This window comes from Pongo abelii, chromosome 1, assembly GCF_028885655.2.
Source record: "Pongo abelii isolate AG06213 chromosome 1, NHGRI_mPonAbe1-v2.0_pri, whole genome shotgun sequence".
NCBI lineage: Eukaryota > Metazoa > Chordata > Mammalia > Primates > Hominidae > Pongo > Pongo abelii.
The window spans coordinates 36622230-36637264 of record NC_071985.2 but is presented as its reverse complement, the minus strand read 5'-3'; the positions used below and the strand labels follow the sequence as shown (position 1 = coordinate 36637264).

Below are 15035 nucleotides of genomic sequence, written 5' to 3'. Positions count from 1 at the left end.
ACGTATATTATTAAGATTAATTTCACCTGTTTTTGTGAATATTTTTAATGTGGCTACTAATACTTTTATGTGGCGTGCTTTTGTGCCTCACATTATATTTCTGTTGGATAGTATCAATCCAAAGATCTCTTTTGAGGTTCCTTAAGCCTAAATATGTAATATCTTTTATTTTTCTGCTCTAGGTTGGACTAGATTTCTCCCCCAGATTTGCTGGCACTGATGAACAGAAGGAAGAGCAAAGACAAGTCCTAATCAGACAGATCCAGTTAGCCAAAAGACTCAATTTGCCTGTGTAGGTTAATTATTTTTCTATGTTAATAGCTATAGAGCAAATTAAATAATGATCAGAGTTCTCCTGAAATGGAACTCTACATTTATTTTTCTCTGAACTACTTTAATAGATCAAAAACAATACTTTCAGAATGGTACTTAAAAGAAATGTTGTTATCGTTAAACAGAAATGTGCACTCACGCTCTGCTGGAAGACCTACCATCAGCCTTTTACAAGAGCAAGGTATTTCGTTTCCTGAGAAAAATAAGCCTAATGTTTAAGTTTGACAATTCCAGTTTTTTTTTTTGTTTTTTTTTTTCAATTTATGAAGTATTTATTGATGATTCTTGGGTGTTTCTCGGAGAGGGGGATATGGGAGGGTCATAGGATAATAGTGGAGAGAAGGTCAGGAGATAAACACATGAACAAAGGTCTCTGGTTTTCCTAGGCAGAGGACCCTGCGGCCTTCTGCAGTGTTTGTGCCCCTGGGTACTGGAGATTAGGGAGTGGTGATGACTCTTAAAGAGCATGCTGCCTTCAAGCATCTGTTTAACAAAGTACATCTTGCACCGCCCTTAATCCATTTAACCCTGAGTTGACACAGCATATGTTTCAGAGAGCATGGGGCTGGGGGAAAGGCCATAGATCAACAGCATCCCAAGGCAGAAGAATTTCTCCTAGTCAGAACAAAATGGAATCTCCTATGCCCACCCCTTTCTACACAGACACAGCAACAATCTGATCTCTCCTTCCTTTCCCCACACTTCCCCCCCCCTTCCTTTCAACAAAACCGCCATCGTCCTCATGGCCGGCTCCCGATGGTCGCTGTCTCTTCGGAGCTGTTGGGTACACCTCCCAGACAGGGCGGCCGGGCAGAGGCGCTCCTCGCTTCCCAGACGGGGCCGCCCGGGCAGAGGCGCTCCTCGCTTCCCAGACGGGGCCGCCCGGGCAGAGGCGCTCCTCGCTTCCCAGACGGGGCCGCCCGGGCAGAGGCGCTCCTCACTTCCTCCCAGACCGGGTGGCAGCCAGGCAGAGGCGCTCCTCACCTCCCAGACGGGGCGGCCGGGCAGAGGCACTCCTCACTTCCCAGAGGGGGCGGCCGGGCAGAGGCGCTCCTCACTTCCCAGACCGGGCGGCCGGGCAGAGGCGCTCCTCACTTCCCAGACGGGGCGGCCGGGCAGAGACGCTCCTCACTTCCTCCCAGACGGGGTGGCGGCCGGGCAGAGGCGCTCCTCACCTCCCAGACAGGGCGGCCGGGCAGAGGCGCTCCTCACTTCCCAGACTGGGCGGCCGGGCAGAGGCGCTCCTCACTTCCCAGACTGGGCGGCCGGGCAGAGGCGCTCCTCACCTCCTAGACGGGGTGGCCAGGCAGAGGCGCTCCTCACTTCCCAGACGGTGTGGCGGCTGGGCAGAGGCGCTCCTCCCTTCCCAGATGGGGCAGCCAGGCAGAGGCGCTCCTCACTTCCCAGAGGGGGCGGCCGGGCAGAGGCGCTCCTCACTTCCTCCCAGACGGGGTGGCGGCTGGGCAGAGGCACTCCTCACCTCCCAGACGGGGCGGCCGGGCAGAGGTGCTCCTCATCTCCCAGACGGGGCGGCCGGGCAGAGGTGCTCCTCACTTCCCCCCAGACGGGGTGACAGCCGGGCAGAGGCACTCCTCACCTCCCAGACGGGGCGGCCGGACAGAGGCGCTCCTCACTTCCCATACGGGGTGGCAGCCGGGCAGAGGCGCTCCTCACTTCCCAGATGGGGCAGCCGGGCAGAGGCGCTCCTCACTTCTCCCAGACGGGGTGGTGGCCGGGCAGAGGCGCTCCTCACTTCCCAGACGGGGCGGCCGGGCAGAGGTGCTCCTCACTTCCTCCCAGACGGGGTGGCGGCCGGGCAGAGGCGCTCCTCACCTCCCAGACGGGGTGGCCGGGCAGAGGCGCTCCTCCCTTCCCAGATGGAGTGGCCAGGCAGAGGCGCTCCTCACCTCCCAGAGTGGGCGGCCAGGCAGAGGCGCTCCTCACTTCCCAGAGGGGGCGGCCGGGCAGAGGCGCTCCTCACTTCCCATAGGGGGTGGCAGCCAGGCAGAGGCGCTCCTCACTTCCCAGATGGGGCAGCTGGGCAGAGGTGCTCCTCACTTCCTCCCAGACGGGGTGGCGGCCAGGCAGAGGCGCTCCTCACCTCCCAGACGGGGCGGCCGGGCAGAGGCGCTCCTCACCTCCCAGACGGGGCGGCTGGGCAGAGGCGCTCCTCACCTCCCAGAAGGGGCGGCTGGGCAAAGGCGCTCCTCACTTCCCATATGGGGTGGCAGCCGGGCAGAGGCGCTCCTCACTTCCCAGACGGGGTGGCGGCCAGGCAGAGGCGCTCCTCACCTCCCAGATGGGGCAACCGGGCAGAGGCGCTCCTCACTTCCTCCCAGACGGGGTGGCGGCCAGGCAGAGGCGCTCCTCACCTCCCAGACGGGGCGGCCGGGCAGAGGTGCTCCTCATCTCCCAGACGGGGCAGCCGGGCAGAGGTGCTCCTCACTTCCTCCCAGACGGGGTGGCGGCTGGGCAGAGGCGCTCCTCACCTCCCAGACGGGGTGGCCAGGCAGAGGCGCTCCTCACCTCCCAGACGGGGCGGCCGGGCAGAGGTGCTCCTCATCTCCCAGACGGGGCAGCCGGGCAGAGGCGCTCCTCCCTTCCTCCCAGACGGGGTGGCAGCCGGGCAGAGGCGCTCCTCACATCCCAGACGATGGGCGGCCGGGCAGAGGCGCTCCTCACTTCCCAGATAGGGCAGCCGGGCAGAGGGGTTCCTCACATCCCAGATGATGGGCGGCCAGGCAGAGATGCTCCTCACTTTCTAGACAGGGTGGCGGCGGGGCAGAGGCTGTAATCTTAGCACTTTAAGAGGCCAAGGCAGGAGGCTGGTAGGTGGAGGTTGCGGCGAGCCGAGATCACACCACTGCACTCCAGCCTGAGCACCATTGAGCATTGAGTTAGCGAGACTCCGTCTGCAATCCCAGCACCTCGGGAGGCCGAGGCAGGCAGATCACTCGAGGCCAGGAGCTGGAGACCAGCCCGGTCAACACGGCGAAACCCCATCTCCACCAAAAATACAAAAACCATTCAGGCGTGGCAGCGCGCGCCTGCAATCCCAGGCACTCGGCAGGCCGAGGCAGGAGAGTCACCGGAGCCCGAGGCAGGGAGGTTGCAGCGAGCCGGATCATGGCAGTACAGTCCAGCTTCGGTAACAGCGGGAGACCGAAAAAAGAAGGAGAGGGAGACCGAAGAAAGGAGAGGGAGAGGGGGAGGGGGAGGGGGAGGGGGAGGGGGAGGGAGAGGGAGAGGGAGAGGGCGAGAGCGACAATTCCAGTTTATGTTCTCATAAAGCAAGCCATGTTTTAATCTGATTTCTTGAAGGGCAGGGGCAAGAAGGGGGGTAGAAATCATCTAAGATGATGTTGCAGGTCAGGCTATTGTTTACAAGGTTTTCAGTGTAATTATGATATTTCCCAGGCCCAGATAGAGTAAATGAAAAGTTGAATACAATAATTTATGTCCCTTAATTTAAAAATTAGCAGCTTCATAAAAAAAAGAAACAAAATTAGCAGCTCCAGTTTCTTTTATTTATTTATTTATTTTTTGAGACGGAGTCTCACTCTGTCGCCCAGGGTGGAATGCAGTGGCGCAATCTCGGCTCACTGCAACCTCTGCCTCCTGGGTTCAAGCAATTCTCCTGCCTCAGCCTCCCATGTAGCTGAGATTACAGGCACCCACTATCACATCCAGCTAATTTTTATATTTTTGGTAGAGCTGGGGTTTTGCCATGTTGGCCAGGCTGGTCTCGAACTCCTGACCTCAAGTGATCCTCCCGCCTCAGCCTGCCAAAGTGCTGGGATTACAGGGTGAGCCACTGTGCCCAGCCTATTTTATTTTTTGAGACACAGTCTCGCTCTGTTGCCCAGGCTGGAGTGCAGTGGCGCAATCTTGGCTCACTGCAACCTCCACCTCCTGGGTTCAAGCTATTCTTCTGCTTCAGCATCCCAAGTAGCTAGCATTACAGGCGCGTGCCACCACACCCAGCTAATTTTTGTATTTTTAGTAGAGACGGGGTTTCACAATGTTGGCCAGGCTGGTCTTGAACTCCTGACCCCAGGTGATCCACCCGCCTCAGCCTCCCAAAGTGCTGGGATTACAGGCGTGAGCCACTGTGCCCGGCCAGCAGCTCCAGTTTCTTAATCAGCTCAATCAGCTGATTAATGGGGAAAAGGTTAAAAAAAGAAGGGCAATCACACAGCAATCACATTGGGTCACTGTTTTTTTATGTTTTCTATCTGCTGCTTCAGAAATGCAGAATTTACAGAAATGCAGAAATACAGATTTTGGCCATGATACATACACACACTCTCTTCTTTGCCAGTTGTTCCTAAAGTAAAATTACATCTTATAGCATTATTTTTCAACATTTTAAAGGTGCCATCCACAGTAAGAAATATAGTTTGAGACTCATATTTACATAAAGAAAGCTAACAAAAGTTTAACAAGCAATCCACATATGTGTATATATGTATAGGTATGTAAGTGTGTGTGCTACATACACACACATACATATAAGCACTCATTGGTTGTGACCTACTAAGTTGGTTTCATAACTTGCTTATGGTTATAACCCTCTAATAGTCATTCATACCGTTTGAAAAAACTGTCAAATAATAAAGTAAATGTAGTTGCCTGCAACTAGAAATCAGTGATGAATAGTTTTGGAGTCACTGAAAGCATGATTTTTATGCAGGCTGAGCAGCTACCCTTTTATAACTGGGGATAGTTTTATGAAGCCCACTTTGACTATTGAATTTGTGTCACTTAGTTCCCCATTTCTTCTTTCACTAGCATTTTTGTTAAGATAATCCATTTGACTGCTTAAAAACCTCCTGTTGGAAACAGTTAGCTCACAGACTTCTAGAAAAGGTCTGATGGTGCAGAAAATTTATATTTGTCTTTAAAATTGAATCTCTCTCTCTCTCTCCTTTTTTTTTTTTTTTTTTTTGAGACTGGGTCTGACTCTGTTGCCCAGGCTGGATTGCAGTGGGGCGATCTCTGCTCACTGCAACCTCCACCTCCCAGGCTCAAGAGATCCTCCCACTTCAGCCCCACAAGTAGCTGGGACTATGGGCACACACCACCACACCCTGCTAATTTTTTTGTGTGTATTTTTAGTAGAAACTGGGTTTCACCATGTTGCCCAGGCTGGTCTCAAACTCCTGAGCTCGCTCAAGAGATCCTCCCACCTCAGCCTCCCAAAGTGCTGGGATTACAGACATGAGCCACTGTGCCTGGCCAACATTATTGAATATTTCAATTTTATTCTGAAGATTAAGAATTTATTCTCTCTCTGTCTCTCTCTCTATATATATATATACACATATATATATATGTACACACACACACACACATATATATATATTTTTTTTTGAGATGGAGTCTCGCTGTGTCTCCCAGGCTGGAGTACAGTGGCACAATCTTGGCTCACTGCAACCTCTGCCTCCTGGGTTCAAGTGACTGTCCTGCCTCAGCCTCCCAAATAGCTGGGATTACAGGTGCCCACCAGTATGCCCAGCTAATTTTTTTGTATTTTTAGTAGAGATGGGGTTTCACCATGCTAGTCAGGCTTGTCTTGAACTTCTGACCTCAGGTGATCCGCCCACCTCGGTCTCCCAAAGTGCTGGGATTACAGACGTGAGCCACTGTGCCTGGCCTATATATGTTTTTATTAGTTTATTTTTTGAGACAGAGTCTCACTCCGATGCCCAGCCTAGAGTGCAGTGGTTCGATTACAGCTCACTGCAGCCTTGACATCTCAGACCCAGGTGATCCTCCCACCTTAGCTTCCCGAGTAGCTGGGACTACAGGCCTGCACCACCATGCCCAGCTAAATTTTGTATTTTTTGTAGAGACGGGGTTTCACCATGTTGGCCAGGCTGGTTTCGAACTCCTAGGCTCAAGTGATCCGCCTGACTTGGCCTCCCAAAGTTCTGGGATTACAAGTGTGAGCCACTGTGCCTGGCCTAAAATTTACTATGCTTTTATTCCACTCTTTGAACACTGTACATTCATCTGCCCTTTAGAAGTTATAGAACCTCTTGTTTACATCCTAGTGACCAACATTTACTTAAAATTTCAGACTTATGTTATTTAATTTGATTGATGGGACATAAAATGGAATACTGCCTTATCTTCCATTTTTGAAAGGTGCTGACAAGGTGCTGCTGCATGCATTTGATGGTCGGCCGTCTGTAGCCATGGAAGGAGTAAGAGCTGGGTACTTCTTCTCAATTCCCCCTTCTATCATAAGAAGTGGACAGGTAAATTTTTTCATTGAAACTCATCTAATACTTTATGAAATAAAATTTAAAACATGAGCTTTTCTTACATACTTGTGATACTATTCTAGTTACATTACAAAAATTAATCTTAGGTCTCTACCTCACATATATATAAAAATGAACTCAGAAATTGATCGAAGACTTAAATATAAAACCAAAATAAGGCCGGGCACAGGGGCTCACGCTTGTAATCCCAGCACTTTGGAAGGCTGAAGCGGGTGGATCACCTGAGGCCAGGAGTTTGAGATCAGCCTGACCAACATGGTGAAACCCCGTCTCTACTAAAAATACAAAAATTAGCCGGGCGTGGTGGCATGTGCTTGTAATCCCAGCTACTTGGGAGGGTGAGGCAAGAGAATTGCTTGAACCAGGAGGTGGAGGTTGCAGTGAGCCGAGATCAAGCCATTGCACTCCAGCCTGGTCAACAAGAGCGAAACTCCATCTCAAAAAAAACACTAAAAATTCTTAGAGGAAAACAGGCCTTAATTTGTGTGACTCCTTGATTAGGCTGTGGCTTCTTAGATAGGTCATTAAAACCGTAAGCAACCAAAGAAAAAAACAAATTTATTGGACATAATCAAAATTTAAAATTTTCACAATAAAATATTTAAGACTTTTATAATTCAAAGCACGTTATCAAAAAAGTGAAAATGTAACCCATAGAAAGATAAAAAATATTTTCAAGCCATGTATCTGATAAGGGTCTAGTATCCAGAATATATAAAGCACCATTACAACTCAATAAAAAGACAAATAACCTGATTAAAATATGTGCAAATTATTTAAATTAGATATTTCTCTAAAGAAAACATACAAATGTCCAATAAGCTCATAAAAAGACGCTCAACCTCATTAGCCATTATGGAAATAGAAATCAAAGGTACAGTGAGAGATACCACTTTATACCACTAAGTTTGGAGTTCCTTAGAAACTTAATAAAATTACCACGTGACCCAGCAATTCCACCCCTAGGTAGATACCCAAAAGAGATTAAAACATATGTCCACACAAAAACTTGTACATAAATGTTTATAGCAGCATTATTCATAATAGCTAAAAAGTAGAAACAACCTAGATGTCCGTCAGCTGATGAATGGATAAATAAAATGTGCTATATCCATACAATGGAATATAAAGTCATAAAAAGGAATGAAGAGGAATAAAGTCATGAAAAGAAATGAAGTACTGAGTCATGCTACAGCATGGATGAACCTTGAAAACATTATACTAAGAGAAAGCGATCAGACAAAAAACCACATCTTGTATTATTCCATTCATATGAAATGTCCAGGTGAGGCAGATCTATAGATACAATATAGATTAGTGGTTTCCAGGATTTTGAGGGGAAGGATAATAGGGAGTGACAGCTAATGGGTATGGGATTTCTTTTTGGAGTGATGAAAATATTCCAGAACTAGATAATGGTGATGATTGTACAATTTTCTGAATATAGCAACAAACACTGAATTGTATACTTTTAAAGAGTGAATATTATGGTATGTGAATTATAGCTTTAAAAATTAAAAACTAGGCCAGGCGCAGTGGCTCACACCTGTAATCCCAGCACTTTGGGAGGCCGAGGCAGGCAAATCACGAGGTCAGGAGATCGAGACCATACTGGCTAACACGGTGAAGCCCCATCTCTACTAAAAATACAAAAAATTAGACGGGCATGGTGGTGGACGCCTGTAGTCCCAGCTACTCGGGAGGCTGAGGCAGGAGAATGGTGTGAACCCGGGGGGCGGAGCCTGCAGTGAGCCAAGATCAAGATCGCGCCACTGCACTCCAGCCTGGGCGACAGAGCAAGACTCTGTCTCAAAAAAAAGAAAAAAAGAAAAAAGAAAACCGTCCACAACCCAATCTAAAATTTAAATTGGGCTGGGCACTGTGGCTCACACCTGTAATCCCAGCACTTTTGGAGGCCAAAGCAGGCAGTTCACTTGAGGTTAGGAGTTCAAAACCAGCCTGGCAAACATGGTGAGACCCTGTCTCTACTAAAAATACAAAAATTAGCTGGGTGTGGTGGCGCATGCCTGTAATCCCAGCTACTCAGGAGGCTGAGGCAGGAGAATCACTTGAACCCAGGAGGCAGATGTTGCAATGATCCGAGAACGCGCTTCTGCACTCCAGCCTGGGTGACAGAGACTCCATTTCAAAAATAAATAAATTAATAAAAAAATAAAATTTAAATTGCATAAGAACCTTAGATTTGGGCCAGGCACAGTGGCTCATACCTGTAACCTCAGCACTTTGGGAGGCCAAGGCTTGCGGATTGCTTGAGCTCAAGAATTCGAGAACAGCCTAGGCAATATAGCGAAACCCTGTCTCTACAAAACATAAAAATTAGCCGAGTGAAGGCAGGGCATGGTGGCTCACGCATGTAATCCCAGCACTTTGGGAGGCCGAGGCGGGTGGATCACGACGTGGTCAGGAGATCAAGACCATCCTGGCTAACATGGTGAAACCCTGTCTCTACTAAAAATACAAAAAATTTGCCGGGCATGGTGGTGGGCGCCTGTAGTCCCAGCTACTTGGGAGGCTGAAGCAGGAGAATGGCATGAACCTGGGAGGCAGAGCTTGCAGTGAGCTGAGATTGCACCACTGCACTCCAGCCTGGGTGACAGAGCGAGACTCTGTCTCAAAAAAAAAAAAAAAAAAAAAAAAAAAATTAGCCAAGTGTGGTGGTGTGTGCCTATAGTCCCAACTACTTGGGAGGCTGAGGTGGGAGGATGTCTTCAGCCCAGGAGATGGAGGGTCCAGTGAGCTGAGTACGTGCCACTCCACTCCAACATGAGTGACAGAGCCAGACTGTGTCTCAAAAACAAACAAAACCCTTAGATTTATAAACATAAAGCTTTGAGTGCCTTAAAGTGGATGTTAGAAAGAAACACTGAATGTGATGAGGGTGGAGAAACAACAGAAATCACTTCCTTGTCAACGTTGGCGCGTGATATCAGATGTTTGGATTTCTGCTTGCTGGCTATACCTCATTTTTGCTATGGTTACTATTCTTTGGTTTCCCTAGAAGCTTTGGATAATTTTTAGGAATTAGTGTTTATATTTTAACATAACTTTTAGTAGCGGAATTATGAGACCATCCAGTTAGCATTTATCAATTGAATTGTTTTTTTGAAGCAGAGTCTCACTCTGTCGCCCAGGCTGGGGTGCAGTGATGTGATCTTGTCTCAGTGCAATCTCCGCCTCCCAGGTCCAAGTGATTCTCCTGCCTCAGCCTTCCAAGTAGCTGGGATTACAGGCGTGTACCACAATGCCTGGCTAATTTTTGTATTTTTTTTTCCACTCTGTGGCTAGGCCAGAGTGCAGTGGCACGATCTCAGCTCACTGCAACCTCTGCCTCCTGGGTTCAAGCGATTCTGCCTCAGCCTCCCGAGTAGCTGGGCACTCGCCAGGCACCTGCCACCACGCCCAGCTAATTTTTGTATTTTTAGTAGAGACGGGGTTTCACCATGTTGGCCAGGCTGGTCTCGAACTCCCAACCTCAAGTGATCAGCCTGCCTTGGCCTCCCAAAGTGCTGGACGGGTATGAGCCACCACACCCGGCTTAATTTTTGTATTCTCAGTAGAGATGGGGTTTTATCATGTTGCCCAGGCTGGTCTCGGACTCCTGGTCTCAAGTGACCCACCCACCTCAGCCTCCCAAAGTACTGGGATTACAGGCGTGAGCTACCACAACTGGCCTATCAGTTGAATAGTAAAAAATAATTTTTTTTTTGAGGTGGAGTCTCACTCTGTTGCCCAGTCTGGAGTACAGTGACGCAATCTCGGCTCACTACAACCTTGCCTTGCTAATTTTTGTATTTGTATTTTTATTTTATTATTATTTTTTTATTTTTTTGAGATGGAGTCTCTGTTGCCTAGTCTGCAGTGCAGTGGCGTGACCTCAGCTTACCGCAACCTTGCCTGGCTAATTTTTATATTTGTATTTTTATTTTATTATTATTTTTTTTTATCTTTTTGAGACGGAGTCTCGCTCTGTTGCCCAGTCTGGAGTACAGTGGCGTGATCTTGGCTCACTGCAACCTCCGCCTCCCAGGTTCAAGTGATTCTTCTTCCTCAGCCTCCTAAAGTGCTGGGATTACAGGCATGAGCCACCGTGCCTGGCAATTTTTGTATTTTTAGTAGAGACGGGGTTTCACCATGTTGGTTAGGCTGGTCTTGAACTCCTGACCTCGTGATCCACCTGCCTCGGCCTCCCAAAGTGCTGGGATTACAGGCGTGAGCCACCGCACCCGGCCTAAAGCATAAATTTTAAGTTATTGCAGAATAAAATGCATTATTAGCATGTCAATTTAATGCTCTTTATCTTTATTTCTCATGTTTTAAACTTACCTGCTTTCTCTTTTCTCTAAGAAGCAGAAACTTGTGAAACAATTGCCTTTAACTTCTATATGCTTAGAAACAGATTCACCTGCACTAGGACCAGAAAAACAGGTAAATGATTTTCTAATTTCTATATTATTTAGATTGTATCTTTCATTTGAGCTCTTTTCTATTTAGCTGTGTTTCTCATTATAGTGTAAATACAGTGGAATCCTCATATACTGCCAGATTGAGGGCTTATATTAACCTTATTTCAGGTCTTTCTAAATATAGCTGTTGTGCTCCAGAGAATATTATTTGATAATGCAGCATGTCCTAATGTATGTAATCATAAGAGTCAGACCAGTATAGTAAAAAGCACAGTGTCTGCAGTCAGAAAAACAAATTCAAATCCTGTTATCTACCTAGTAGCTGACTTTGGGCAAGCTACTTAATCTCTCTGAAACTGCTTTTTCATTTATAAAATATGGGTAAAATAATAAATACATTAAAAGATTATGGTGGGCAGGGCACGGTGGCTCACACCTGTAATCCCAGCACTCTGGGAGGCCAAGGCGGGCGGATCACCTGAGGTCAGGAGTTCGAGACCAGCTTGACCAACATGGAGAAACCCGGTCTCTACTAAAAATACAAAAAAATTAGCTGGGTGTGGTACACATGCGCCTGTAATCACAGCTACTCGGGAGGCTGAGGCAGGAGAATAGCTTGAACCCGGGAGGTGGAGGTTGCAGTGAGCCGAGATCATGCCATTGCACCCCAGCCTGGGCAACAAGAGCAAAACTCCATCTCAAAAAAAAAGAAAAGATTATGGTAAGTATTACATGAAGTAATGTATGTGAAAGTACCTAGCAGTATCTGGTATGCAGTGGGTACTCAGTGAGTGTTCATTTTTCTTCCTTTAATTAGCATGTTATAATGAAGTTCTATTTCTTTCAATGCAAGTATTGATATAGTCGTGGGTTTATTTATATGATCTTTGCTGTTAGTATCTCTTTTTGTTATTGTAAGCCACAAATAATCATATTTTAAATTTCACTCTCTTTCATATTGCTACTATTTTAAATTATAATTTTCTGAAAGTAAGCCACAATATATACTTTATTTGCTTTAGGCAGTACCTATTACAATGACCTCCCAATGTGCAGTTTAATAAGTGCCTTTGACTACCCATCAGATTTGTGTCTCTATGCCTGCCAAATTCAGAGAATTGGCACTCAAAATTTAGAGGTTTGGGAACAGTAGCAATTATTATCTGTTTATCCAGAAACTATGATTATATGTGATTGCAATGTGAATTTTACTAACTGATGTTCAATTAATGTTTATGTTTTTCTTTTTATTTTCTTTTTTTCTTTTTTTTTTTTTTTTGAGACAGGGTCTCACTCTGTCACCCAAGCTGTAGTGCAGTGGCGTGATCACAGCAACCTCGACTTTCTGGGTTCAGATGATTCTCCATCAGGCATGTGCTACCATGCCTGGCTAGTTGTTTTTGTGTTTGTTTTTGTTTTTGTTTTGTTTCTGAGACAGAGTCTTGCTCTGTCACCCAGGCTGGAGTGCAGTGGTGCAATCTCAGCTCACTGCAACCTCCGCCTTCCGAATTCAAGCAATTCTCCTGCCTCAGCCTCCCTAGTAGCTGGGATTACAGGCTTGTGCCACCACACCTGGCTGATTTTTGTTTTTTAGTGCAGATGGGGTTTCACCGTGTTGGCCACACTGTTCTCGAGCTCCTGACCTCAAGTGATCCGCCTGCCTCGGCCTCCCAAAGTGCTGGGATTATAGGCATGAGCCACTGCACTTGGCCATTTTTATATTTTTTGTAGATACGGGGTTTTACCATGTTGCCCAAGCTGGTCTTGAACTCCTGCCCTCAAGGAATCCTAGCCTCCTGTCTTGGCCTCCCAAATCCCAAAGTGCTAGGATTATAGGGGTGAGCCACTGTGCCCAGCCTTTATTTTTATTTTCTTTGAGACAGGATCTCGCTCTGTGGCATAGGCTGGAGTACAGTGGCACAATCATAGCCCACTGCAGCCTCCACCTCCTGGGCTCAAGTGATCCTCCCACCTCAGCCCCCATCTCCAGTAGCTGCCCAGGCTGGTCAATTACATATTTTTATGAATCAGCTATTATAAGAATGTAAAGCTGGGTGTGGTGGCTCACACCTGTAATCCCAGCACTTTGGGAGGCTGAGGTGGGTGGATCATCTGAGGTTGGGAGTTCGAGACCAGCCTGACCAACATGGAGAAACCCCATCTCTAATAAAAATACAAAATGAGCTAGGCGTGGTGGTGCACGCCTGTAATTCTAGCTACTCAGGAGTCTGAGGCAGGAGAATCGCTTGAACTGGGGAGGCAGAGGTTGCCATGAGCCGAGATTGCGCCATTGCACTCCAGCCTGGGCAACAAGAGTGAAACTCTGTCTCAAAAAAAAAAAAAAAAAAAAAAAAAAAGATTGTAAAATATAGAGGAATGGGAAAGTAGAGGATCACACTAGTTTTTTCTATTTTGGTGTAGGACAGAATGGTACAAAATTGCCACTTTGATTAGTATAAAATGGAAGGAAAGGACCTAGCATTATTCTTCCCAAACAGGAATGAATTTTGATGGCTGTTGTAAGTCAGTTTTATATTTATATTTAGTTGATTTGACAAAAAATGTGAGTTTCTGGCATAGTGCCTTGTGCAAAGTAGGTACCAGTTGAGAGCATCCCTAATCTGAAAATCCTAAATCCAAAACGCTCCAAAATCTAAAACTTTTTGATCATCAATGTTGCACTACAAATGGAAAATTCCACAAATGAGTACTTAACAAAATCTTTATTTCATGCACAAAATAATTTAAAATACTGTATAAAGTTACTTTTGAGCTATGTGTATAAGGTGTATATGAAACATAAATGAGCCCAGGCACAGTGACTCACGCCTATAATCCCAGCACTTTGGGAGGCTGAAGCGGGCAGATCACCTGAGGTCGGGAGTTTGAGACCAGCCTGACCAACATGGAGAAACCCCGTCTCTACTAAAAATACAAAATGAGCTGGGCATGGTGGTGCATGTCTGTAATCCCAGCTACTCGGGACGCTGAGGCAGGAGAATTGCTTGAATCCAGGAGGCGGAGAGTTGCAGTGAGCTGAGATTGCACCACAGCCTGGGCAACAGAGAAAAAAAAAAGAGAGAAAAATGAATTTGTGTTTAGAATTGGTCCACATCCCCAAGATATCTTGATATGTATACGCAAATATTTTTAAAATTCTAAATTTGAAACCCTTCTGGTTCCAAGCATTTTGGGTAAGGGATACTCAACCTGTACTCAGTAAATATTTTTGGATAAATGAATTTCTTAACTGCATATGATTTTTGTTAAGTAAAATGTGTCTGTTATAGAAAGTTAGAAAACACAGAAAATCATAAACAAGAAAATAAATCATCTACCACCCAAAGGTTACCACTATAATATAGTAGCTAAGTCCATAAACTCTGAAGTCAGATTGCTTGGGTTTAAACCCCAGCCAGGCTACTTACTAGCTGTTTGGGATTCCTTCTTGTCTATAAAAATAGGGATACTATTAATAATAGTACCTATCCCACAGAGTTATTTTGAAGATTAAATGAGAAATTCCATAAAAAGCTTAGAACAATGCCTCATCTACCGAAAACACTAAAGTTCGTATGTTCTTTCAGACTTTTTTTTTTTTTTTTTTTGAGACATAGTCTCACTCTGTCACCTGGGCTGGAATGCAGTGGTGCCATCTCGGCTCACTGCAACCCCTGCCTCCCAGGTTCAAGCGATTCTCCTGCCTCAGCCTCCCAAGTAGCTGGAATTACAGGCGTCCACCACTATGCCCAGCTAATTTTTCATATTTCTAATAGAGATGGGGTTTCACCATGTTGGCCAGGCTGGTCTCCAACTCCTGACCTCGTGATTCGCCCACCTCGGCCTCCCAAAGTGCTGGGATTAAAGGCGTGAGCCACTGCGCCCAGCCTTCTTTCAGACTTCTTTATGTTCATTTATGTATGCACATATATTTCATAACTGATCTTTATGTGGTAAACCTCTGTATATATTTTTTTTGTTAATTTTT

General features: G+C 46.5%; 1 protein-coding gene across 7 annotated transcripts in view; it reads left to right on the top strand.

The window, feature by feature from the left end:
* The window catches only part of TATDN3 (TatD DNase domain containing 3), a 70435-nt gene that overhangs the window by 11986 nt on the left and 43414 nt on the right, over positions 1-15035 (top strand). For 6 of the 7 annotated variants that reach the window (XM_054520745.2, XM_054520754.2, XM_054520738.2 and 3 more), the window contains 4 exons: positions 183-292; positions 459-514; positions 6484-6596; positions 10989-11069. In XM_054520745.2, coding sequence (XP_054376720.1) covers positions 183-292; positions 459-514; positions 6484-6596; positions 10989-11069 — 360 coding nt within the window. The remainder of the gene's footprint in view (positions 1-182; positions 293-458; positions 515-6483; positions 6597-10988; positions 11070-15035) is intronic. The other variant, XM_024238387.3, reaches the window with a different exon arrangement.